Source organism: Xenopus laevis, chromosome 7S (assembly GCF_017654675.1).
Source record: "Xenopus laevis strain J_2021 chromosome 7S, Xenopus_laevis_v10.1, whole genome shotgun sequence".
NCBI classification, from domain to species: domain Eukaryota; kingdom Metazoa; phylum Chordata; class Amphibia; order Anura; family Pipidae; genus Xenopus; species Xenopus laevis.
In genome coordinates, this window is record NC_054384.1 from 32186826 (window position 1) to 32213353 (window position 26528).

Here is a 26528-nt window from a genome sequence, read left to right on the forward strand (position 1 = left end):
GAACACCAGCCTGCAGGTTGGTAGTGATACCAGTGAGCTTAATAAGAACTATGTTCATGTGAATAGGAGCAAGGCAATTATTTACACGCAATTTAGCACACACTCACTCTAATATGTCTAAATGTTTATCCCTTAGTATTTATGTGCGTGTACCACTTGCAACAGCTGCCTGTCCCTCTGGCATTCTCTCTGTCCTTCTGTCTCCCTGGCACGAGCATTCACTTCTCCCTGTGCCTTGCTTTTGTATGACTAAGCTAAAGCTTTGCTCTTATGTCTGCTCAGAGGAGGCTCAGTTAACCCTTGCCTTCCAGAGGTGAATCAAATAAGGGAACAAGAGTATATATATATATATATATATATATATATATATATATATATATATATATATATATAAATATAAAGAGTGTGGAGGAATACTCAGTCTAGATAATATTGCATAGGGCAGAGAAAGGAAGGAAATGTATACCTGCAATTATGGCCCTGCTGTTGAGGAGCTATAATTATCATCATACTTCGGCATTCAGTGGAACTTTTAATCTGGCAGATATTGACGGGCGCCTTTTGTATTTTTCATAGTTTTTGGAAACAAATTGATGACTTTCAGTGTGTCTCAACTTCATTCTCCAGGAATCTCTATCACCCACTGGACTTGGTGCTATTGCTTCAGTGTTCAAGTCTTCTTTTAACCCATAAACCAATCGGCTGTCATTCCTCCACCTTTTGTGTTACTACAGCCCCCCAGCATCATTACGACCATTAGCAGTTTCTGGGAGTTGTAGTTTATCTAGAGCTGCAGGTGCATTCATGAGACGTCCCTGTTCTACATCATGGAATCTGGTAAAAAGTGACACTGAATAAATTGGGGTGTTGAGGGATAAGGAAGGGCAAGAAGGTAGGTGATAAATTGCAGTGTTAACAAAACGCATCCTAGCAGCAGCATTAAAAAAAAATCCAGACAGACCTGGCATGTGACAGCATTAATTCATCACAGCCCTGGTTCTTTCTTCATGTTCCTATTATATTTGTTTGTAAAAGTGGAAATCAATTTTGAAGGTAATTTTCTGGAAAGAAAGAAAAGGAGGTGGGAGGGCAGACAGAGAGGGCAAGAAACATAGGAGATATTTAGGCCAGGCACAGCCCAGGGGCAGCTCTTGCAAGGTGAGAGAAAATTGCATATTTAATCTCTATCTATGAATCTCTTATTCCTGCCCGCCTCCTGCCAGAAAACAATGAGGGTTTTTTTTCAGTGTAAACTATGCAGTGGTGGTGCACCAGAGCAGACTATATCTTCAGGGTCACTCACACAAAGAAGGCATGTTGGCTGAGGATGCTGGGAAATGTAGTCCTCAGCAACCCACCTAGATCACTGTTTGCAGAATTTCCTCTATTTGTGAGAAATAGATAAGGTAAATCACTTTCCTTCTCCGCTGAAAAGCAATGCACTTTGAATTATGATAAATGCAGTTGAGCTGCCTGAACTTTTCATGCAGATTTAGCAATACTAGCAAGAGCTTTTCAAATAATCAATCAAACCATTTGACCTCTTCACTTTCTTCCAGTTGTAGTAGTTAAGGTTGAAACAGCACCCATCCATTTAAAGAGATACTAACATAAAAAAAAATGTTTTTATTATCTATCATAACATTGTCTTTGAATGTAATTTTGCCATAAAAGTATATGCCTGATGCTTTTACATTACCTTTCTTACCCCCATGTTCCTCTATGAGGGGGCTGTCATATTTGTGCAGCAAGAGTCCATTAACATTAGAAACTCTAACTGACAGGTTAAGAAGGGACAGTCAGGTTGGCAAAACAGTCAGGTTTAGGAACTTCAAGTGACAATTACTTACAAAAACAGACCTCTCAGCAAAAAAGATCAACATGACCTATAGGTGACTTTTAACGTAGATTAATATTTTGAAAATATATTTTTTAGAGTCAGTATCACTTTAAGTCTGTCCATCGTCAAAGCAGAAAGCAATATGCATTCCATATAATCCCAGAATCCCTGTTCTGTTCTGGGAGGAAAATTGAGTTTTTTTGTCCAGTGCTGGCACCTTTAAAAAAAAAAAACACTTTGTAATAATTGAGACTGGGTTGTATACTGGTATTTGTAATTCAACAACAACAAATACAGGAGGGGCTAGCTTTTATTCTGGCCCAGCCTTCCTACACTCTCCAGGTCACCCTTCATTTCTGCTTCCAACCTGCCTTTTATTTCTTCCTGCTCCACACTGAACAAAAACTTTGTGTTGATTCCTTCATTCTGATATTGGGTATCACCCTCATTTAATAGCTGCATTTACAGTAATTCCTCCATGGGAGGGGGAAGGTATAGCATTGTGTGTGCATCTTTGTGTATGAGTGGGTGGGAAGCAAAGTATACTATCTTGTCACTGATTCTTCTGCAGGCCAACCAGGACATCGTCGTGCGAGGTGACATTTGAATTTACAATTCCGCTGAGAAAAGCTATTAATTCACAAATTAACATTTTCCCTCTCTCTCTCACCATCTCTGTGTCTCTCTCTCTCATTCTCTCCCTGAAACTCTCACGGATGTGCAAGCAATTGAAAAGACAAAGGAAATAGCCTTAAGGAACTGACTTTACTGCTAGTCTGTCTGTGCCGAGATTGCTACCAGTGCTTCTAGATATATAAACCAATTACCTGAGAAGCTCTGTGCAAGGCAGACTCATATTACCTCCTTGTGTGGGCTGAGGAACCATCTACAAAAATAACCTACTGCCTCTAGTTAGTAGGAGCCAGTAGGGCCCATCTCCTAGTCTAGAATCACAGCATATTAGCATGCATTCTTCTGGTCATTTGGACCTTATACAATAGGGTGGTGGTTACATAATTAATAATTTGCCTTTGTTTACCAAACTCTACCCATATGAAAACTACAGCTTGTGTTGGGGTATAATGGTGTGACGTGACTCAGCATGGTACAACATGAGACACACAAAGGGGAAAAAATGACTAAAGGAATGATATGAAACAATTTGAGTAAATGGCTGTAAAGTTAAGTAACCTAGTTCTGCTAAATTTAATTATGATTGGCCACCAGAGGCCACTGTTTACTGGAGCCAGCGGATGTAAATTTAAATATTGTTGCTTTGATGAGAAACAGTATGACAGCTCCAACTCATGTAAAGAGTCTTTTTATTTGTCCATTTAAATGGCTCATTTAAGAAGCAAGTACAATGTTCAAGATACTACATATACAACAAAATGTTTTTTTACTCACAATACAGCCTAGTTGCGTTTATTTCCAGGGTAATTTAGGGGCGCAGTTTACCAACGTGGATGCAAATATGCTGAATTCTTATTGAATCCATGTGTGCTTGGGTGGTATTAGGATGAGATTTGTTAGGTGCAAGTCAGTTGTGGGTGTAGGTGCAACATGCTATATTAGCCCTGGGAGGTACAGCTCCTCAAGGAAGGTGCTAATCCTAGCATGCAGCCTCCTTTTGACCAGTTCCAACGCTAAAGTTTTAAGTGCAGAGTGGGAGAGGGGGCGGCATCAGGGATGCTATCTCAGGTGGCAGAAGCCCACAGATCGCCCCTATGCACTATATAATACATAAGCACTCATAAAGTGAATATGAATCCTGTTATAAAGGATACATAGCTGGTTATGTATTTTACTGAAAAAATATTTTTTTTATCTTTTCCTTTTTCGATAACTTTGCCATCAAGGGCAATTTTGGCCTGCCATGTGGCAGGAAACGCTTGTTCCTTGCCCAAGAAAAATTAAAAGGTTATATTTCATTTTCCTTGTACTTTATATAACTCTTTGGATTTATTTACACTCTGGCCTGGCTCACCCAAATAATAATTGTCTTTTACTTCAAGTGCTCTCATTATCTGGGTATTTTCCCTATCTCAATAACACAGTTAACTTTTTTTTTTTGGCTAAGAGATCTGCATCAGATACTTGATTAGCACTTGATAAAACTTTAATAGTCTCGATGCCACTTTTCAGGAGCTTTGTAAGCAGAGCCCATGGGATCTGCAAGTTTCCTTTGGCCTTGTCAAGTCCTAGTCATTAGACGGGAGTCTCGCTTACTAAAAGGAAATCTCTCCAGTTCCCAGGATCACCGGCATCTCAGACGTATCACTCATCAAAGCCCAAAATTATTAAAGCCCCCCCCCTGCCTTTTAAAGACTTGCTTATTTGGACTCTTTGTGCACCTAAGAAACCTTGCAGTTCCAGTTAAAGGGGAGGCAGAGGGAGACAGTTTATTGCAAACTCATTTCACATGAAGTTTTTGCAACCCATTTCCCTTCTCTGTGCGTCCCAGTGGTTGGTTACGGGAAAGGAAAAGGCTTGTATTGTCTTATGACTACTTGTAATAAAAACTCACCTGCTATTTAGCTGAGGGAAGGAGTGCTAAAGGGGGGGAGAGACCCTCCCACATTCCTGAATATGATGTTGAAGCTCTGAGATCCCCCCTGACTTAGGTGAGTTATCTTCCCATCCCACACACTGGAAGAGATGGATAAAAATCACCAAAGGAATCAGCAGGCAGTGCCAGTAACTCAAAACGCTCTGACCGTTCAGTGAACCTAAACCTGGTGACCTTGACAGCACTGCAAGGCGGCCTCAGAAATCCCAACCTTTTCAGAGATGTAGACTAACCGGGGCTCGTGTTCCCTCTTTAAGAGAACATCACAGGAGGCTCCGAATCAGCCTGTAGTTTTCCATTCCTATTCCCAACGTGCCTGTTGAGGTAAATATGTATTCATAGAGCTCAGTAAGAACAGGCTGAAACTGAAATGTAATCGTACAGGAAAAAAATGAAAAGTGGATATTGATTCGCGTCCCCAGATTACATCTTTATTTACCACTTGGAATTAGTTATAGAATGACTGGAGTTATTCCATTAACATATTAGTGAAATTGAATTTCATTTATAGCTCTTATTATTATCACACCATGCTCAAAAATGAAGAATTGCTTCTTAAAATATGCTTTGACTATGGGAAATGGCATTTCTGTATTGCTGGAACTTTTCATGGTTTGCAGACCCAATACCTGTATATGCATTACTTACATTAAGTAGGGGTTGATTACCTTTAAATGAACTTTTACTATGACGTAGTGTGTGATATTCTGAGAAAATCTGTAACTGGTTTTCATTTTTTATTATTTGTGGTTATTTATCTTTTTATTGAGCAGCTCTCAAGTTAGCAGTTTCAGCAATCTGGTTACTAGGGTCCAAATTACCCTAGCAACCATGCATTGATTTGAATAAGACTGGAAAATGAATAGGAGAGGCCTGAAAATGTGGCAACAACAATACATTTGTTGCGTTACAGAGCATTTGTTTTTTTAGGGATCAGTGACCCCTCTCTATTTAAAAGCTGGAAAGGAAGAAGGCAAATCATTTAAAAGCTATTAAAAAAATGAAGGCTAATTAAAAAGTTGCTTAGGATTGGCCATTCAATAACATACTAAAAGCTGTCCCTACCTATAGAGGTTTTTAAAAGTTTAGTTATACTAAATGGCATATTCAGAGGAATACTGCCATATGCATGGGTAGAATCTGAGTGAGCACAAAATGCAAACTGCACACTAATAATTCAAGAAAAAGTTGATATTTGGAATGGGTGTGTAGAATACTGTGATGTGTATCCAACAAGCTATTTCCGACAATAAGACTTACTTTTGTACAGCAGCTGGTAAACTGATTTACTGGCAAAAAGGCACGGATAAATTGTAATATTAATTGGCTCTGTATAATAAAAAAGAGGCAGGGATGCAAGTGGTTAAATATAAGTTGATGTCATACCAGTCGGATACAGCCTGAGATGCTCATAAATATAGTTCTACAAATCCCATTTAAACACTTCAGGCTTTGTTGAAGTCTTGCAGATATCAGCTGCTCTTGGGGTTTAATGCACCAGTTTGGGATACTATTAAGTCATTCATACAAGAAGTATTGGGCTCAGGGAGTCCACGTTGACCCAATGCTAATTGATATACAAAACTCTGTCGCTGGGTTCTCAGGGAATATTGAAGGGTAGGTATCCATAGGGATATACTTGGGAAGAGTTATGAAAGTTATATAGTCTACGTCTGCCTGAGCCTCGCTTTGCAGGGGAATGAAAAGGTTTGGAAGTTGGAGAGCAGGACATGCTGGCAGCATTCCATTCTGACATAAAGTACAGAAGAGAGATTTAAAGATAGCCAGTTATGAATTTTGAGGTTTTTTACACGATAAGGATTCAGTATCTTGTGTGTTCAGTTCAGAGATGACAGCAGACCGACAGAGGGGATAGCTTATGATTGAGGATCTTGTTTGTTTTCTAAAGCAGAGAATCCTTTATGACTAAGAGATAACGTACATAATCATAACTTCAATTACAGGGTAACTCCTTTGTAACAAGGGCCTGCCTCACGGTGTGTTTCATAAATTCAACTCAGTGCTAAGGGAAGCAAATCTTATCAATCTTATTTGCTGTTCTTCAGAAGAAAAAACTGTTCCTGGGTTCCTGTTGTATTATCAGTGTCGGAATGGGACACTAGGGGCCCACCCAAAAACCTTTGACTAGGGGCCCACCAATTAATCTTAGACCAGGGGCCCACTCTTAGAACTATTATTCTTCTTCTCCTCACTCAACCTCTATTCTCCTAGTCTGTTTTCTTTACATACTATAATACTATAATCTGTTATTCCATCTATTTAGCCTCTTTGTTCTCTTAAAAATAGGGAATGGCCATGAAATAGGTCAAATGTTTAGCAGCATAAGGGCCACTGACACCTGGGCCCACCGGGACTTTTCCTGGTATCCCTGTGGGCCAGTCCGACACTGTGTATTATTGGTAATTTTTGAAGGCTATTATTTTCAGAAGTCACTAACAAGCCCTCATCTAGTTCCGTATTATTGTAGCAAGCATGGGTAGGAAGAAGACAGACAACCATTTATATAGAAGCACAGTATAGTAATTGCCTATGCATTCACACATTACTATTTATTTAAAGGGTCAAAATCTGGCAAAATCCCTTTCTCTTAGTGTGATATTTTTTTTTTTTTCTTATTTATGCAAGACGTAGAATGAGTAGACGTAAGGCTAATATTAGAGAAACAAAAGGATTTTTGAATTGGGCTTGAGCACATAGAGTCTGCATTAAATATCAGAGAGGCAGGAGACTTCATCTATTTACTGGGCCTCATGACTTGCTGTGTATGTCAGACAACCAGAATGAAGTGCTGAAAAAAAATGAAAGTGTGGTAGTGTCAGCTCTCGCCGTTGTTCGACAGTGTAAAATTAAATTAATAAAGCCCCCAACACAGGAAAACATAACAGGAAATTAATGGCCCCTACTGTCGCTCCTGATGCAGTCATTTGCAACCCTGCTTTCCGCACCAAAGACTTCATAAATGCAAGCAGTTTCTCTAAACAAGCATAGTTAGAGCTGCATGCTATGTAATTTTTCGCCTTCTTTGTGTCTTTGCAGCTAACGAAACTGGCATTTTGAGATTGGCTTGTGAGGTGCTTTCAGGCTTATTCGTGTTCCACAGTGTATAGGCCTGAAGGTGCATAGTATCTCAACCTCATAGTTACATAGTTACATAGTTAAATTGGGTTGAAAAAAGACAAAGTCCATCAAGTTCAACCCCTCCAAATGAAAACCCAGCATCCATACACACACCCCTCCCTACTTTTAATTAAAATTCTATATACCCATACCTATATTAACTATAGAGTTTAGTATCACAATAGCCTTTAATATTATGTCTGTCCAAAAAATCATCCAAGCCATTCTTAAAGGCATTAACTGAATCAGCCATCACAACATCACCCGGCAGTGCATTCCACAACCTCACTGTCCTGACTGTGAAGAACCCTCTACGTTGCTTCAAATGAAAGTTCTTTTCTTCTAGTCTAAAGGGGTGGCCTCTGGTACGGTGATCCACTTTATGGGTAAAAAGGTCCCCTGCCATTTGTCTATAATGTCCTCTAATGTACTTGTAAAGTGTAATCATGTCCCCTCGCAAGCGCCTTTTTTCCAGAGAAAACAACCCCAACCTTGACAGTCTACCCTCATAATTTAAGTCTTCCGTCCCTCTAACCAATTTAGTTGCACGTCTCTGCACTCTCTCCAGCTCATTTATATCCCTCTTAAGGACTGGAGTCCAAAACTGAACTGCATACTCCAGATGAGGCCTTACCAGGGACCTATAAAGAGGCATAATTATGTTTTCATCCCTTGAGTTAATGCCCTTTTTTATGCAAGACAGAACTTTATTTGCTTTAGTAGCCACAGAATGACACTGCCCAGAATTAGACAACGTGTTATCTACAAAGACCCCTAGATCCTTTTCATTTAAGGAAACTCCCAACACATTGCCATTTAGTGTATAACTTGCATTTATATTATTTTTGCCAAAGTGCATAACCTTGCATTTATCAACATTGAACCTCATTTTCCAGTTTGCTGCCCAGTTTTCCAGTTTAGACAGATCACTTTGCAAAGTGGCAGCATCCTGCATGGAACCTATAGTTCTGCACAATTTAGTATCATCTGCAAAAATAGAAACAGTACTTTCAATGCCCACCTCCAGGTCATTAATAAACAAGTTGAAAAGCAAGGGACCTAGTACAGAGCCCTGCGGTACTCCACTAACAACACTGGTCCAATTAGAAAATGTTCCATTTACCACCACTCTTTGTAGTCTATCTTTTAGCCAGTTCGCTATCCAGGTACAAATACTATGTTCCAGGCCAACATTCCTTAATTTAACCAGTAACCTTTTGTGTGGCACTGTATCAAATGCTTTAGCAAAGTCTAAGTAAATCACATCCACTGCCATCCCAGAATCGAGGTCTCTACTTACATTCTCGTAAAAAGAAATTAAGTTAGTCTGGCAAGATCTATTACGCATAAAACCATGCTGGCACAAACTCATAGTATTATGATTTGCTATGAAGTCCAGTATCTTATCCTTTATTAACCCTTCGAAAAGCTTTCCTAATACTGACGTCAGACTAACTGGCCTATAGTTTTGAGGCTGAGAACGGGATCCTTTTTTGAATAGAGGCACCACATTAGCAATTCGCCAGTCTCTTGGCACAATACCAGATCTCAATGAATCCTGAAAAATTAAGTAAAGAGGTTTGGCAATCACAGAGCTAAGCTCGCTAATTACCCTGGGATGAATACCATCTGGCCCTGGACCTTTGTTAATCTTAACCTGTTCAAGTCTCTTTTGAATTTCTTCTTGTGTGAACCATGCATCATTAGTTGTATTACTAGAATTGGGAGTGTTAAGAAGGAAACCTTCACTTACTGGTTCTTCATTTGTGTAAACAGATGAAAAATACGAGTTCAGAATCTGCGCTTTTATTTTGTTTTCATCAACCAGCTGATCCCCCTCTGATAGTAAGGGTCCCACCCCTTCCTGCTTCATTTTTTTACTATTGACATATTTAAAAAATAATTTGGGATTTTTTTTACTGCTTGCTGCAATATCCTTTTCTATAGCAATTTTAGCTTGCCTTATAGCTTCTTTGCATGATTTATTGGCCTCCTTGTACCTTATAAATGTTTCGGCTGTACCAGCTAACTTGAAAGCCTTAAAAGCACGTCTTTTCTTACCCACCTCAACACCAACGCTTCTATTGAACCAAAAAGGTTTTGCTTTGCAACGACGTTCCTTGCTTACAAGTGGAATATACTGACAAGTATATTTATTAAGCAGCATTTTAAAGACTTCCCATTTTTGTTCTGTGTTTAACCCTGTGAAAAGCATTTCCCACTTAATGGGTCACAGACCAACTTTGCTTTCCCAAGCGCTCTGCTAACTGACACAATTCACCATGGATATTTACTTCTTTCAAAGAAATTCCCAGAATTCCTTGCTGGATAATAAATATTTTTTCTGATATGGGCATTCCAGTATATTTTCTTTGCTTGATATACTCTAATGTAAAGGCCACTCTCATTTATACAGTGTTTTTAATTTTTATTTGCTAGAATAAAGCACCTGGCTGCATGATTCTGGGCAGTTTTTAGCAGTGCTACATATATATACATACCTGTTACACATTAATGTCAGCGCTTGTTATGTTGAATGGATCTGTAAAGTGATCCCAAGAGATCATCTGGTACAAAAGTGACCAGCATCTCAGTGAGCCAAAACTGTATATATGTGTAATGGGGGATTGGGGGTTTTGGGGTTGGTTTTCAGGCCAAACTGTTGGATTTAGTGTCATTTAAACCACATATTGAAAATCATAAAGTATTATTTAACCACACACTTGGCAAGTTGCCTTTGGAATGAACATGTGCCCCCATGTTACTTAAGGTCTTCTGATTACCCCAGTATGAGGGATAAGAGGCATGGGTGATGAAACTGTAGCATTGGTTTGGAAGAAAACAACATTGAAACATATTGTACATTGTAAAGATGCCTTATATGTTCATTGTCTTTTCAAAACACATCTGCTGGTCAACTGTTTGAAAACAAAATTGTTTGCAATGTGTTTCTAACCTGGGGAAAAATTTTCACCTTATTCTCTTAATCGGTTAAGTGATTGCTGCAGTGTCCCAAAATAAACTTCTTTATAGCCAGTAATGTAACTATCCTCTGCCAGGTGCAGGACCCCCCTTCCTCCAGACCTGCATTTTCTTTAACGCTTTTGCTGCGATTTGGTCTCCAGTGGGCTCCGAGGGGGAGCTGCTCCCATGGTAGTTACTCCACTGTCTATAGCATTCATAAATCCATTTGTTCCATGAATTTATATTTTATTTCTGGTTAGAACTGTATTGATGCTGCTGGTTTTTAAACATTTTTGTCAGGCTTGCCAGCATTATACATAACCATAAATGAGTAGAAAGGGATTAAATAAATGGATGGTTATCACAGAATGTCTTGGGGCTAATGTTGATTCCACCTGCGCTATTATTGCTTATCCTGAAGATATTCTCTATAAGCGAGAAGGTGCCACAAAGCCCATTATTGTAGTGGGGTGGAGTTTCTGCATATCTGTATTACAGTGACTATAAATATATATGTAGAGATAGCTAGATAAGGTGAAATTAGGTAAAATGATCAATTGTACCCTAACCCTTTAGTTTGTAAGCAAGTAGAGTCTGTTAATCCCATTGTACTCTTTAAACCTTAGTTTGTTATATGTTGTTTGTTACAAACTAATTTTAAGCACTATGATGGTAATGATGATGATCCTATTTCAAAAATGTGTATTTTCCTTTTAAGCCTGTTGTCAATTCCTTAAACAAATAGAACTCCTTAGAAATCAAGTGCTCCCGCGGCTGAATTTTGTGTCCAGGTTCCCTTTTTATAAAAGTGATGGAAAGTACTGTAGGCGCTGATGCACCATTTGCAACAATGAAGGATAGAAAGATCAAGACATGTCGGCCATCTGGGAACATCTAGATCACGTTGTTGACTCTAATTGAATGAGTTTATAACTAACCGCGCAGATAAAGAGAAAACCAAAAGTTCAAACACTGGAGCAGCGAGTACTTGGGTAAAGGGATGTCACGGTTCATTGGATTTGAACTCTGTCCTTGAATTAGACAACATGGTTACTATAGAAAAACAGGGTTATTTTCCTTCAATTTCTCATGTCTACTTCTCATCTACTTTTTATGCTGTTGTTGTTTATGGATAATGAACTTCATCCTGTTATTGACGATAAGCATTTCTAAGGGAAGTTTGTATTTCAGTAAGTTTAGCCTATAGTTAGTGAAGCTTCCCTTTGTTTGTTCAGCTTCCTAGGTGATAGCATACAATTTGTCTTCATGCATAACTTATAAGGTTTGTCTGCTCACTAACTGTGGGACTTAGTGTATTCTCTTAAGCGTCATCACCACGCTACAAAGCTGATTCAATCTTGCATGCAAAGTTACAACTGGATCTAGCCTGAGGCTTGTTTTTGTATTTAAATTTATGTTTGGAATTTTGTGATGTTTGTTTAGTATAAATGAAAAGATGATCCACTCTTTGTTACTGCCACTGTCTCATAAGAAACCCATGTCAATGTTAGCATGATCCCCAGAGTTTGCAAAAACAGGCTTAGAACTAAACCACTTAAAACTATTCTGGTAATATAGATGAGCCTTAAGAGTATTAAACAAGTGAGTAGTTTGTTTTTAATTAATTATTTATAGCATAGGATTCATTACCCTATGAACTGTATTAGTAATGCTTTTATACTATAAGGGCAGAGACACATGGTCATATTCGGGGAGATTAGTGGCCTGGCGACAAATGTCCTCTTTTCGGGGCAACTAATCTCCCCAAACTGCCTTGCCACTGGCTAGAATGCAAATTGCCGGCAGGATGGCACTCGGAGTGCTTCATTTTCCGAAGTTGCCCTAAATTGCCTCACAAGGAAACCTTGGGCGACTTCGGATAACGAATTGCCATCCCGCCTACGATTTGCATTGTAGCTGGCGAGAAGGCATTTGTCACCGGGCGACTAATCTACCCGAATCTGACCGTATGTTTCTGCCCTAATGCCCTGTTGGTATTGCCAGAATATTATCTCATAAATGAACCTTAGATCTAAAAAAAATGATTGAGCTGAAAATTTTTTTGAAAGGTGAACTTTACTTGGTCAGGTAGTTTGGCCAATTTGCCACCTTGAGTTTGTAGTTCGTAGAGACCATCCTGAAATTATAAGAGAAATTATATTTGTCTGTCCCAACAATCAGTCTGTCCATTGTTGGGAAAATTGACCAGAATGGAACAATGCAGTTTGGTGGGATTACTGGAGATTCAGCCACTATATGGCCACCATACCATTGCTTGGAATTCATCCATGGTTGTTTATATTGTTTGTGAGATGTTTAAATGCATAAAGCATCTGGTAGACTTTTGTATAATAATTTGGGCCTTGTGCATTCTATTTCTTTTTAAAAGTCAAATTAAGGCCTACAATATAGATTTCACAATAGGAAATGGTCAAGAAGGCAGTTGGAAAATAAGTCTTCCCTTTTTGAAGGACAAGGACAGGTTTGCTCCCAGTCTTGAGCATTTAAAGTCATGATTAATGAATTTTCTATTGCCAGTACGTTAATAAAAGCAGTTGGGACTCCACCGCATCCTCCTGCATGTTGCTGAGCCAGTGCATTGCACCAGGGCAGAAGAGTGATGGTTAATGTCAGATTTCACAACCAAAGCTTCCTACATCTTTTCTCTGCATGCAGCATGAAAAGAGGAAAGTCATTTTCTGTTTTTGAAGGAATGAATTATCTCTGTGAAGAAAAACACTGCTACAGTATTGATGACTAGTATTATGATTATATGATGTTGTTGTGCTCTGTGCGGGTATTGGTTTAGCTGTTCTCCTGCTCGCTCGCTTGCTGCTGTGAATGACAAACGCTGGGTTATTGATCGCCTTCTGAACTCAGCCCAGCTGATATAAGGTAATTAATGACTCCATTTGCCTCAGTACCGACGAGAACAATTGAGTTTGAAACTGCAACAACTGCCAGCGCTATCAAAAGCCCCCAAGGGGGTGTCCAGGAAAGATGCCTGACACTGTCAGGTCTCAATGGGAATTAGGAAGCATGTGGTGGTAGGTGAAGGAGGTATATGCCTGGAACTGTAAACACCAGCGGAACAAGGCAAGACCTTACAATCCGATTAATAATTAAACATAAAAACTTGGGAAATGATGAAGATTTTATTAAATGCAGAAAAATTAGCAGCACTTGCAGAACCTCCTCGTGGGACTTACATTAAGTCGCAGAAGAAAACAATATGAATGCACTAATCCTCCACTGCTCTGCAGTGAAAACATACAAAGATGTGTAACAAATTGTTTTTTGTGGTACCAAGTAAATGGCACCCCACTCTTATGATATAAATTAGATGGAACATAATAGCTAGATTATTGTATCCTTTTGCAGGGTGGCAGGCCTTAGTCATCAATAAGCCATTGTCTCTTTATACATGGAATAGAAAAGGCTAGGCCAGTGGTCCCCAACCAGTGGCTCGTGAGTAACATGTTGCTGTCCGACCCATTGGATGTTGCTCCCAGTGGCCTTAAAGCAGGTGCTTATTCTTGAATCCCTAAACTAATGGAATGTTTTAGTTGCATAAAAACCAGGTGTACTGCCAAACAAGAGCCTCCTGTAGGTTGCCAGTTCACATAGAGGCTGCCATATAGCCAAATCAAAGCCCATATTTGGCTCCCCCATGAACTTTTTTCATGCTTGTGTTGCTCCCCAGCTTTTTTTTACATTGGAATGTGGCTCACGGGTAAATAAGGTTGGGAACCCCTGGGCTAGGCTATCCACTCTAGGTGTTTGTTACCAATATATATAACAAACAGATGTCTATTGGTTTCCAAGTTGTTGAGGCCGGTTTCTGGTAGACTTGTGTTTTTCCTAATTTTTCTCACATACAGTTTTTTAAAACCAAATTAATCTGAAAGGCACAAGTTGAAAGTAATTGTGACTTTAAATTAGTAGATGACTTCAAGTATGTCATTTTGTTTGCAGTAGAAAAACATGATACTGATAGAGGGCATTTGTTAAGGTGCATTAGATTTGCCTGGTTCAATTATAATAAAACCTTTGTTAGTGAAGGGTTAATGACGATCTCTCTCCCCTCCTGCCCTCTCTCCCTTCATCCTGCATTGCTTTTTATATCCCTTCTTTAAAACACAGGCTCTATTCACCAGGTTCTCCCTTGCCAAAATAAATAAATAACAGGTCTGCCTACAGAGCAGCAATAAGCCCTAAATAGTACTATCAGTGGAACATGATTGATCAATTGAATTCCATAGCAGCTGAAAAATGTGGGATTAAGTAGTGTATTATACGCACAATGAGTTGAGGCATGATGTTCATTTCAAGTTCATTTCGCCGGCCCTCTGCCACCAGATCAGGCAATCAATAGGGCTAGCACATATCATATATCATCGCTCCCAGTGCAAGAAAGGGAGCGCCATAATCTCTCGCAAATTTAGACTGACAGATTTGTCGTGATCTGAAAGGGCTTATTGCATAAATGAATGTGAGTGGAAAAAGCATCTCATACAGAATAGCTTTAGGCAGGTGTATATGCATTATATATTATATGTATTATATATATATATATATATATATATATATATATATATATATATATATATATATATATATATATATATATACACACACATACAGTATGTATATATATATATATATATATATATATATATATATATATATATCAAAGTACGAGAAAGGTGCGCACTCCATCCAAGTTCATTTCAATTTCAATCTTAACGATCACATTACAGTAAATATAAATATATATATATAAATATATATTAAAAAAATATATATGTGTATATATATATATATATATATATATATATATATATATATATATATATATATATATATATATATATATATATATATATATATATATGAGAGAAGGGGCATAGATTGAAGATAGATTGCTGGGAGAGGGTATAGGTGTTTTGTGATAATTTGGAACAATGGATGCTGATATCGGTTGTTAATATTTAGCATCTTTAGCCAGATTTAATATGTATATAAGAAAAGGGTATTTTTTTACTTTTTCCTTAAGATGTTTTGCACGTGCAGGGATTATCATTAAAAATGTACTTCACTGGAAGATACCATAGAGGTACTAAATCCATGTCTATAAAGGTGGCCATACACGGGCCGATAAAAGCTGCCGACAGACCAAGTCGGCAGCTTATTGGCCCGTGTATGGGGGCCCCCGACGGGCTTCCCCGATCGAGATCTGGCCGAAAGTCGGCCAGATCTCGATCGGATGGGATTAAAAATCCCGTCGGATCGCGGGCGCATCTGTTCGTTGATGCGGTCCGACCACCCGTTTGCGAATGCTAGGATCCGATCGTTGGGCCCTAGGGCCCACGATCGGATCTGCCCGATATTGCCCACCTCAAGGTGGACATCGCCAAACGAGCGGATCTATCCATGTATGGCCACCTTTAGGCCTATTTAGCCAGATGATTTGGGGGTTACTATTGGAAGTCAGTAGTGAAGGGCAAATTTGACATGATTTGGTACGCCAAATATTTGCAAAATGATGAAAATTTGCCAAAATGCAGTCTGTGCTCATCAAAATTGGGGTTTTTTTTCGCAATACGGTGCAACAGTTTTTTGCACCCATTACAGTATTACAAATATTTACATACATCTGTAAACATAAGATCTATTAAGATAATATTAGAATTGTGGCAAAATCTTACGCACACCGTTGAACACAAAAGCAAAATAAACACAACCTTGAGCTTGCAAGTATATTTTGCTTTCTTTACAGGGGCAAGAGAAATGCTGTAGACTTGCACTAATCAATATCTGATATTTTACATTAGCTTATGAAGGATACTATTCCATGCTATATAATGTAATATTGATTATATCATATCCCACAATCACCTGCAAAAAAAAAGATTTATTGGTCTTAATGTAATCTCCAGGCCTTAATCCTGAAAGAAAAGATTGGGAACACAGCAGTGCCTCATGCAGGATTTGTGCTGTGAAATGGGTCTAAGAACAAAAGAAGTAAACATAAATGTTTTCTCCAGGTTTAAATATTATTTTTCTTATTTAAGACAAAATACAATTAAAACTGTTGCCCCTAAAATGAAACTATAAATGTTTAATTTGGGAGTAGTATCTAAATTAATGAAGGTGTCGAATTTTTTATCTGGCATTACCAAACATTGTAGTATTACGTCTCCTTATTATACTTGATGTGCACTTTATAATTGTTGCCTTTGCACTTTTGGATGCCACTGGGCAGTTGTAGCAGTTTTAGAAGAAACTAGAAAGGAAAGGTGAGCTCATTATTTTAATTTAATTTCAATATATATATATATATATAATATAGATGGATCTGATGGTTCTGGTCCAAATGGAGATTCCCAGAGCAGTGTTGAAAGTTTACGGAAGCATCTACGGGCTGATAACTTCACTCAGCAGCAACTGGAGGCATTAGATCGAGTCTTTGAGCGTCCTTCTTATCCAGATGTCTTTCAGAGTGCTGAACACATCAAATCTGAACAGGTGAGATCATTGGAATATATATATATATATTTAAGATAGTGGACCACAAACAAAATGTAGGGAGGCAAAGGTATTACCTTTATTCTAATGGTGTGTGTTTGCTCATTTTGAGATTATTTTTTTTCTTACTGTCATCATGCCCAAATGGCAGTTTGAGATAGAGTACATACTCGGATACAGATATCCAAACTTCAGAGGCCAGCACAGGCAAAATACAAACTACAAATTATGAAATACTGTATACACAGAGTCATGAACTGCAGAATTAATATTGTGCAGGAGATATTTGCTTATTACCCCTTTTAAAAATTAAGTTTTGATAATATTTAATATAAAAATTGTATTATAGTATTTTTTTTAAATGGTAATCAGTACTATGCCCTGTGAGTCATGGCCCTGAATATCATACAGAATGTGGCACATTAAATAAACTTCTCTACTTTTACATGATGGTAATTCTCTATTATCTGGACATTTTCTCTCCTTTGTTGTCCTTCACAACCAGAGTTCACTTAAATAGAATTGCTGCTACTGCTTGTTTCTAACATAAGCAGTAGGTGCTATTTCTTTAGCTGCTGGCAGGCAGGGGGCAGCCAGTCTCATTGTACTTGCTTGCATGGCAGACATTGTAGCTTGGGACTACAAAAACCATTATGCCCAATGAGCTGCCACAAACTGCACTTAGATGCTGCTGATCCAGTTAGTGATTTTAAGTAGGGAAGGTTTCCTGTGCCTGGATACACTTTGTTACCGTCTGGGTGCCCTCCATTGGTGTTTATATGGTATTAACATTATCAGCTCTATGTATGTTTGAAAATGCAACTCTCTTACATTTTTTTGTAATACTGACAAACAAGTGAGAGTTTAATATTCTTTCAGTAGCAAATACAAAAAAGACAAGATAGGATGGATTGATAATTGCACCCAGTTAATAAAATAAAGAGATGCAACCAAAAAGCCAGGCATTGAAAAATAATGGTAAAAACAAGCACATGTAATATCTTGTGTATTGCTAGAGCTTTGGCCTACATGTTTATACCATAACCTTTATCTCCCTCTAAATCCTATCTTTAAGGTTGTTTGTCTCAACAAAATATGAAATTAGAGAAAAATTCTTTTGAAACTGCCCAAAACTATAAAAGATGAAATGATGAGAAGGCACGCTTGAGATTGGAATTTCTCTTCTCCCAGAGTCCCAAAGTTTATTACAATGGATAACCTTTATTTACTTTCATTAGACTATTAAACGCCAGCAGAGTCATTTTTCCCCCTGAAACTTAAAGCAGGGCCCATAAAGCAAATCTAAAGCCTAATTGAGTTCATTTTAATTTCTCTCCGATCACAGAGAATTACTCCGGTGATAAATCAGGGGGCAGCTTCACCCCCAGTAGAAGGCCTAATTTGCAGCTAATTACAAAACTGATTTCAACAGGAAGATCAATACGAAAAGGAATTGGAAATGACTAGGCTATAGCGTCCAGGCTTAGAGGTGGGGGGCGTGGATGGGAAAAATGGTCTAGAAAAGCAGAAAATCAGTTTTAATTTAATGTAATATTAATCAGGCAGAGTTTTCTCCCCTTTTCTTCTCGGTTTGCCCTGTTTATTATCCTTTTGAAAAGGCAGCTGCAGAGACCAGGGTCTGCTTTAGTGAAAACCATAATAAAAAGGCAATTACGAGATTGTTTCAGACAGGACACCCTTTCAGATGCAATGACTCTTTCCCTCCCACCCTTCTGTTAACCATGTGCTGTGGCCCACTCCCCAATTTCATACCCGACTGCACAGGGAAAGGGGAAAAAGGGTGATGGGGGAGTGGTTCTTCCTTTGTATCTAATGTTTTTAATGGAGGCCATTATTCAAAATATCAAACGTCCATGATTTTGAAAGTGAGGTATATTTTTCCTGAATGCTTATATTTTTTAAAACCTGGGTATGCCTGTCCAGATTGTACTTTGGACTGGTTTATGTCAAATCCATGCAAACAGATTTTTATGTGATCTTCAATGTACATAACAGACAAAGAACTCAATAAATTGGTTATATAATACCCATTTTACCCCAATATCATGAGATTTTTTTTTTCTAATTTGCAATATGCTTGTAAACCATTTTCCCCATAAATTCTAAATCTAAAAATAATTTTTTTTGTCTATAAAGTCCATTTACCGACCATTATTTCAGAGTTCCATATTACCTGTGCAGTTAAATAGTACACCAACTGGTCCCACGCCAACACCTGGTTTAGCAGGTCTGTATATCATATTAATAGGATAATGTTACAGTGTAGGCACAATCATTTAATGAGTGACTGCAATCTACATTCAGACAATTTTCTTCCAGTATAATGTTTGGAAAGAAATTGAAAAGCATGGAATTTGTAATGATCTGAGTACACAGCTTACCAGCATCATCTTTCCTGTTAGGCCAGCGAATACTCCCTTCCAGCGCTCACTCCTGGTCTTGATGAAGTCAAGTCTAGTCTATCAGCATCCGGCAATGCAGACCTAGGAAGCAATGTGTCAGGACCCCAGTCCTACCCTGTAGTAACCGGTAAGCATTATAACTCTACTAAATGGAACTTGATCAATTCAGAGGAAATGTTGATTCTAATATAGTGCCTTGGTATATGTGTTATACATCATTTGTGGCAATGGTAAATATTTCACGTGGGAAAAAAATTACAACAAAGCAGAATTTTTTTTTTTCAAATGACATTGATTTTTTGGGTTTTAGTTGATGTGTCAGTAGTTCCCTCTATTTTTTTTGATAAGAGCACACACACCTAGAAAACAATTCATTCTCGCAGCATTAATAGCTTCCATACCAGTGTATTAAGGCACATATAGGGCAGTGTAATAATGTGCAAAGTTTGCTCCAGGTCTAGTAATCTATTGCAGCCAGGTAGCATTACTTTTTGAAATATCTGATTGGCTTTTGTGGATTACTAAACCTGGAGGGAATGTTCAACTTGTTTTTTAGTCAGCTTCAAATCCAAAAATGACCAGTGTGTTCGGATAAATTAAATCCGTTCCCTTAGGATCCAGTCCATTCTTGAATATTATATCAAAGTTATATTCAATTTTAAATAATGATTAATTAGTGTGGATTTGTCTTGCCATACAGACCTGCAATCCGATACCCAGGTTCTCTCAGCGAGATAACAGAAGTTTTAGTGACCATTTCAACTGGCTTAACTTTTATGTCTGTTATAAATGATGGTGGATTAAATTAGAATGATTTAAATTTAAATAGTACTAGGACTGTTATTAGAACTATATTATATACTGTACTGTAGAACAATCAAGGGATGCACCGAATCCAGGATTCGGTTGGGATTCAGCCAGGATTCGTCCTTTTTCATCAGGATTTGGATACGGCCGAATCCTTCTGCCCAGCCAAACTGAATCTGAATACTAATTTGCATATGCAAATTAGGGACGGGGAGGGAAATCATGTGGTTTTTGTCAGAAAACAAGGAAGTAAAAAATGTTTTCCCCTTCCCATCCTTCCCATATGCAAATTAGGGTTTGGATTCGGTTCGGTATTCGGCCAAATCTTTAGCGAAGGATTCGGGGGTTCGGCCGAATCCAAAATAGTGGATTCGGTGCATCCCTACATTTTATAGAACAGGGATCCCCAACCTTTTGAAGCCATGAGCAACATTCAGAAGTAAAAGTCAAAAGTTGGGGAGCAACCCTAGCATGAAAAATTTTCTTGGGGTGCCAAATAAGTGCTGTGATTGGCCATTTAGTAGCCCCTATGTGGATTGACAACCTACATTGAGGCTCTGTTTGGCAGTGCACCTGGTTTTTAAACAACCAAAACTTGCCTCCAAGCCTGGAATTCAAAAATAAGCACCTGCTTTGAGGCCACTGGGAGCAACATGCAACGGGTTGGGGAGCAACATGTTGCTCACGAGCTACTGGTTGGGGATCACTGTTATAGAAGGATAGAAATCAACATTCTGAAAGAAGACCTTTGTGAGTTTTATTTACAAATGCTACATGTTACTGCGGAAAGACATGTCAGCATTGATAGAATGTTTATTAGTTGAAGGTTTTACAGGGGCTGTTTAAGCACAAGTTCAGTCATTGACTGCATCCACCTTGGATTTACTGCTGGAAAGAGAGAGAATGCGTGTGCTTATGGGAGAAAGTAAGAAAGGTGTTATTAAAATTCACCTAATTATTCTGGAGACACTAAAGCAAATGTGCTGTTCACCGTGAAAGCAGAATGATTGAAAATTGTAGCACTGGGGATTGAAATGGTACCGAGGTTCTACGTGACTAGAAAAGTCTGTGTACTGGGTACGAGAGTGAAAACTGCAACTGAGGACCTAGACAATGGTCTCCTGTGTTTTAAACTAAAGTGTTGTGGTAGGATTCATAACAATATGAAAAAAAGAAAAGAAGCAAAACAACATGCTAATCATGAGAGCAGTGTATTCTGGGAGATTGTCGTTTTACCGTTTTTTTAACAATTTAATAACAATTCTTTGACAATTTAATAACATTATACATTTTATAAAATATATTTAAAAAAAACACCTGCATTTTGTAGAATTTCTTCATATACAGGACTCAGATACATTGTTTTCAGCCAAATTGATCCATACCCTTAATGTCATGTGACTTTTGAGTGCTATATGCCTAAAGGAAGCAAAATGTGAAGGATGTATATGACCAAACCCACCATTTATGACTTTGGTTCATGCCTGATATTTTTATTAGGAATTCAATTTTTGAAATTCTGAAATAATACTGGCTTGTGTTAAAATATTATGTTCTTTCTATGTATGCCACAGCTTACCATGCACACTCAGGTATCATTATTCGTCTCTAGTCAAGTGAATGGACAATTACTCCCAATAACACTTATGTCTCCATCACTATGGGGCAGATTTATCAAGGGTTGAATTTTGAAGCAATGGGAGTTTTTATAGAAACACCCATAACTTAGAAATTTGAAAAAAAAAGACCCACCAAAATTTCTTAAAAAAATCTAATTAAGATAGTATTCGATTGAATTCGATTCGATGTGTTTAAAAAAACAAAAGTTTGAGTCCAACAATTGACTCCAAATAGATTCTAGGAGGTCCCCCATAAGCTAAATCAGCAATTCGGCAGGTTTTAGATGGCGAATTGTTGCAGTCTAATTTTTAAAGAGATAGTACATACACAATATTTGAATTTTCAATTTTTTTTTCAAATTCAAATCGAATTTGGACTATTCGAAGTCGAAGTATACAAAAATATCTTGAATTTCAAACAAGATAAGACACCTGTTTATCTTTCTTATGGGTTATTTAATCTGGCCGGTCCATAATATTCATTGCATTGCAGTCTTTCAGGGCAGAAAGTCTGCCAGTGAACCTCACACGCGGCGCTTAGTTTTCCGTAGCCGCCCGAAGTTTCCAACTTCTGGCAACTTCAGAAAACGAAGCACCGCATGTGCATTGCGACAGGTGATTTTTATTTTAGCCGGAGTAGGGCAGGGTGAAGGCAGTTCGGGGAGATTGTCGCCCCGAAGAAGAGGCGATTTGTCGTTGGGCCGACTAATCTCCCCGAATCTGCTTGTGTGGACTGACCCTTATAATGGAGATGTCCATTGGCTGATCCCAAATGGCAGAGGCAGGTTGAACCACAAAGTGACATAGCAGCACTCTTTAGTGTTCCACCACCGATTCCCAGCAGAGCATCATTTTTTATATAATAAAAGCATTACTAATTTCCTAAATAGCTCTTAAGTATGTTCAACCAAAACTCCAAATTGCCTAAAGCCATACACCAAAACCAGGCCAATGCATCAGAAAATAAACTGGCATATTTTCTATTTATAGAATGTTAGAATAACTAAAATAGTCTTATTCATGCTTTGCTTGGAGTTGCGAGGTGGTGGAATTAGCTGCAAGAAAAGTGTGTTGCATAGGCAATGAAATACAACAATAAAGCCATGCTGTCTACACATGTCAAGCTTCTCTTTTACTTCTTTTCAATGTCGTTGGAAACATCTCTGCCGGATTCATCTCAGTCCAAGTGTGGGAAAAGTTCATTGCAGACTCAGCTTGACACTCCCAGGTGGCACCTTAACACTAACATGTTCATCTGTATGCAGGATTGCAATCAGGCAGAGAATAGAAAAGCACAGACAGTCATTAACACTCAGCGCTGTTTACTAACAGTAATGAAGGTAAATAGTTTAAAGGACAGATTAAATGAAGAGCTAAAGAAGAGGGGGGAATGATTTTCTTGCACTTAGGCCGTGCTCCAATTTTTGGATTAATGGTGCTATTACCCAAAAAGGCTTCAGATCATGCTCAATCTTAAAAACCTTTTTTATTTTCTTCTTGGCAGCTATTAAACGGCTGCTGTCATTGATTTTGTTGATTTTTGTGTCCTTTTTGCATAATCTATAAAAGATGAATGATTCTTAAGGTGACTATTATTGGAAAGTAAAAGCATCCCTGATAGTTTTGTCAAGGTGAGATCCTTTTTATATGATTTAGTGAGTAATTTGTTGAAAGAGAAGCAATCCAGTCATCTTATGCAATTAGCCAAGTTTGATTCTCATATATATATATATATATAATAGTCCAGTGAAAGCACTCACGGCATTAACTATCAAGCATATATGAAAATATTTTTATTCGTGCATGATGCACCATGCACGAATAAAAATATTTTGATATATGCTTGATGGCTAATGCCGTGAGTGCTTTCACTGGACTATTATTGATGAATTTGGTTAGCACCCGGCCGATAACCTTATGAATGGTGAATGCCGATTTACCCCACATATAGATATATATATATATATATATATATATATATATATATATATATATATATATATATATAAAATTATAAGTCCAATATGATTGAATAAGGGAACCAAAGATACAATTGTTGGTCGTTTTGGTGATACTTAATATCTTTACCTAATCATGACTTGTGAAGTCACAACTCTACTACCTCACTTGACTTTTATTTTGTTATACTTGTGTTTTTTTTTTTTTTTTTGTTTGTTTTGTTGTTATTTACATTATTGTACCTGCAATATGCCATTTAACATGTAACGCATATAAATAAATAAAAACATTATTGAAAAAAAAAAAAATTATAAGTCCAAGTAAGGTTCTTGTGCCTTCAGCGCCATAAATTGGCTTGCAGTCTTTACAGCAAGGGCCTCCAACCTTTTTTACCCAAGAGCCACATTCATATGTAAACAGTTGGAGAGCAACATAAACATGCAAAACGTTCTTGTTGATGCCAAATAAGAGCTGTGATTGGTTATTGGTAGCCTTTATGTGGACTGGCAGCATATAGGAGGATCTGTTTGGCAATACACAGTTTTTAGCCAAATTAAGCTTGCATTTAAGCCAAGAATTAAAAAATACGCACCTGCACCTGCCACTGGGAGCAAGGTCGATCCTAGGACTGCTGCTGCCTGAGGCAACAGCCCCAATGCCACTCCCTATCCCACTCCACGCTTAAAACTTTACCATCAGGTCGAATCAAAGGGGGGCTGCATCACTAGTGCTGCATAGCACTCTCAGCACTAGCGGAGCTGAATTAAAAACCAGAAATTCGGCTCTTAAAAATACTAGGGTGGTGGCAAAAATCTTGATACTTTGTACTTTTGGTTTCCTGAAGCACACCAAAAACATTCAGGAAACTTAAAGGGATACTGTCATGGGAAAAAAAAATGTTTTCAAAATGAATCAGTTAATAGTGCTGCTCCAGCAGAATTCTGCACTGAAATCCATTTCTCAAAAGAGCAAACAGATTTTTTTATATTCAATTTAAAAATCTGACATGGGGCTAGACATTTTGTCAATTTCCCAGCTGCCCCTGGTCATGTGACTTGTGCCTGCACTGTAGGAGAGAAATGCTTTCTGGCAGGCTGCTGTTTTTCCTTCTCAATGTAACTGAATGTGTCTCATAGGGACATGGGTTTTTACTATTAAGTGTTGGTCTAAGATCTACCAGGCAGCTGTTATCTTGTGTTAGGGAGCTGTTATCTGGTTACCTTCCCATTGTTCTTTTGTTTGGCTGCTGGGGAGGAAAAGGGAGGGGGTGATATCACTCCAATTTGCAGTACAGCAGTAAAGAGTGATCGAAGTTTATCAGAGCACAAGTCACATGACTTGGGGCAGCTGGGAAATTGACAATATGTCTTGCCCCATGTCAGATTTCAAAACTGAATATAAAAAAATCTGTTTACTCTTTTGAGAAATGGATTTCAGTGCAGAATTCTGCTGGAGCAGCACTATTAACTGATTCATTTTGAAAAAATTTTTTTTTCCCATGACAGTATCCCTTTAATTAATTCCTGATAATATTGCCCAGGAATTTATTGTATGCTCCACTGGGCCAGAGCCTGAATAATGTGTAATTGCTATAACGTGCCGAAGAGTATCTCAGTGCTATATAAAGAATAATAATATGATTATGTGTAAAAATCTGATTTCTTAACTTGAGAATATACTTTACAATGCGTACACATAAAGAACTTAATAGGGCCTGTTGTTGGTTGAACCTTTGTAAAATTGGTTTTCCCATACTGTATAATTCATTTTTTATAGGCTTCATCATGGTAATATCAGTTTAGACTATAGAATGATCTGAACGATCTAAACTGTGACCATTGCAGTCAAACAGACTTTATGCTTCCCATCACAACTTCATTTTGAACTAGTTTTTAAGTGAGTAAGTAGGAATTTGTATAGTTTGCATAATAACCGCCTTATAATTGCAAGTAGATAAGGAAGTGCTTTTTCCGTTGTAAAACCAAACAGTAGTGCATATTTTAACAGTTTTTTATAAAACAGGACTTTGTTCTAACAAATAACACAATTTGTGTCATCCTACACAGGGGGTGCGATGATGCAGCTTGCGTAACGACACAATTTGCATAATTTCTAATGACATGTCAGCATGTTCTTGCAATTTGAGTAATTAAAATAAAATGGAGTCTGCATGAGCATCTCCTGATTTGTTGCAAAATGTTCAGTTTATCAGTGCTAATAGTGTTTTCTAAGACCCAAGACCAATGTGATCAGCAGGCAATTTGCATTGCTTATTGTCTTCTGTAAGTCTCTCATTATCCAATTAGAATAAATGCTTTGAGGACAGAGGCCACCTTGTTTTATATATGGAACTTTGGTTTAATGGCTACTTGGATTTTTAAGTATGGAACCTGTTATCCAGAATGCTCAGGACCTTGGGTTTTCCATAACTTGGATCTTTATAGCTTAAGTCTACTTGAAAATCATGTAAACATGATATAAACCCAATAGGCTGGGTTTGCTTCCAACTAGGATTAATTATATCTTAGTTGGGATCAAGTACAAGCTACTGTTGTATTACAGGAAAAAGGAATTTCTTTTTTTAAATTTGGATTATTTGGATAAAATGGAGCCTATGGGAAATAGCCTTTACGTAATTTGGAGCTTTCTGGATAATGAGTTTCCGGGTAACAGATCCCATG

The 26528-nt window shown here is 38.0% G+C and overlaps 1 protein-coding gene across 12 annotated transcripts in view; it reads left to right on the forward strand.

Annotated features, from left to right (window-relative positions):
• Positions 1 to 26528, forward strand: part of LOC108697493 (paired box protein Pax-2-B-like) — a 69166-nt gene that overhangs the window by 28759 nt on the left and 13879 nt on the right. For 11 of the 12 annotated variants that reach the window (XM_018227580.2, XM_018227579.2, XM_018227582.2 and 8 more), the window contains exons 6-7: positions 16864 to 17039; positions 19463 to 19589. The exons of the other annotated variant lie outside the window; for it this stretch is intronic. In XM_018227580.2, the coding sequence (XP_018083069.1) occupies positions 16864 to 17039; positions 19463 to 19589 (303 nt within the window). The remainder of the gene's footprint in view (positions 1 to 16863; positions 17040 to 19462; positions 19590 to 26528) is intronic. 12 annotated transcript variants of the gene reach the window in all.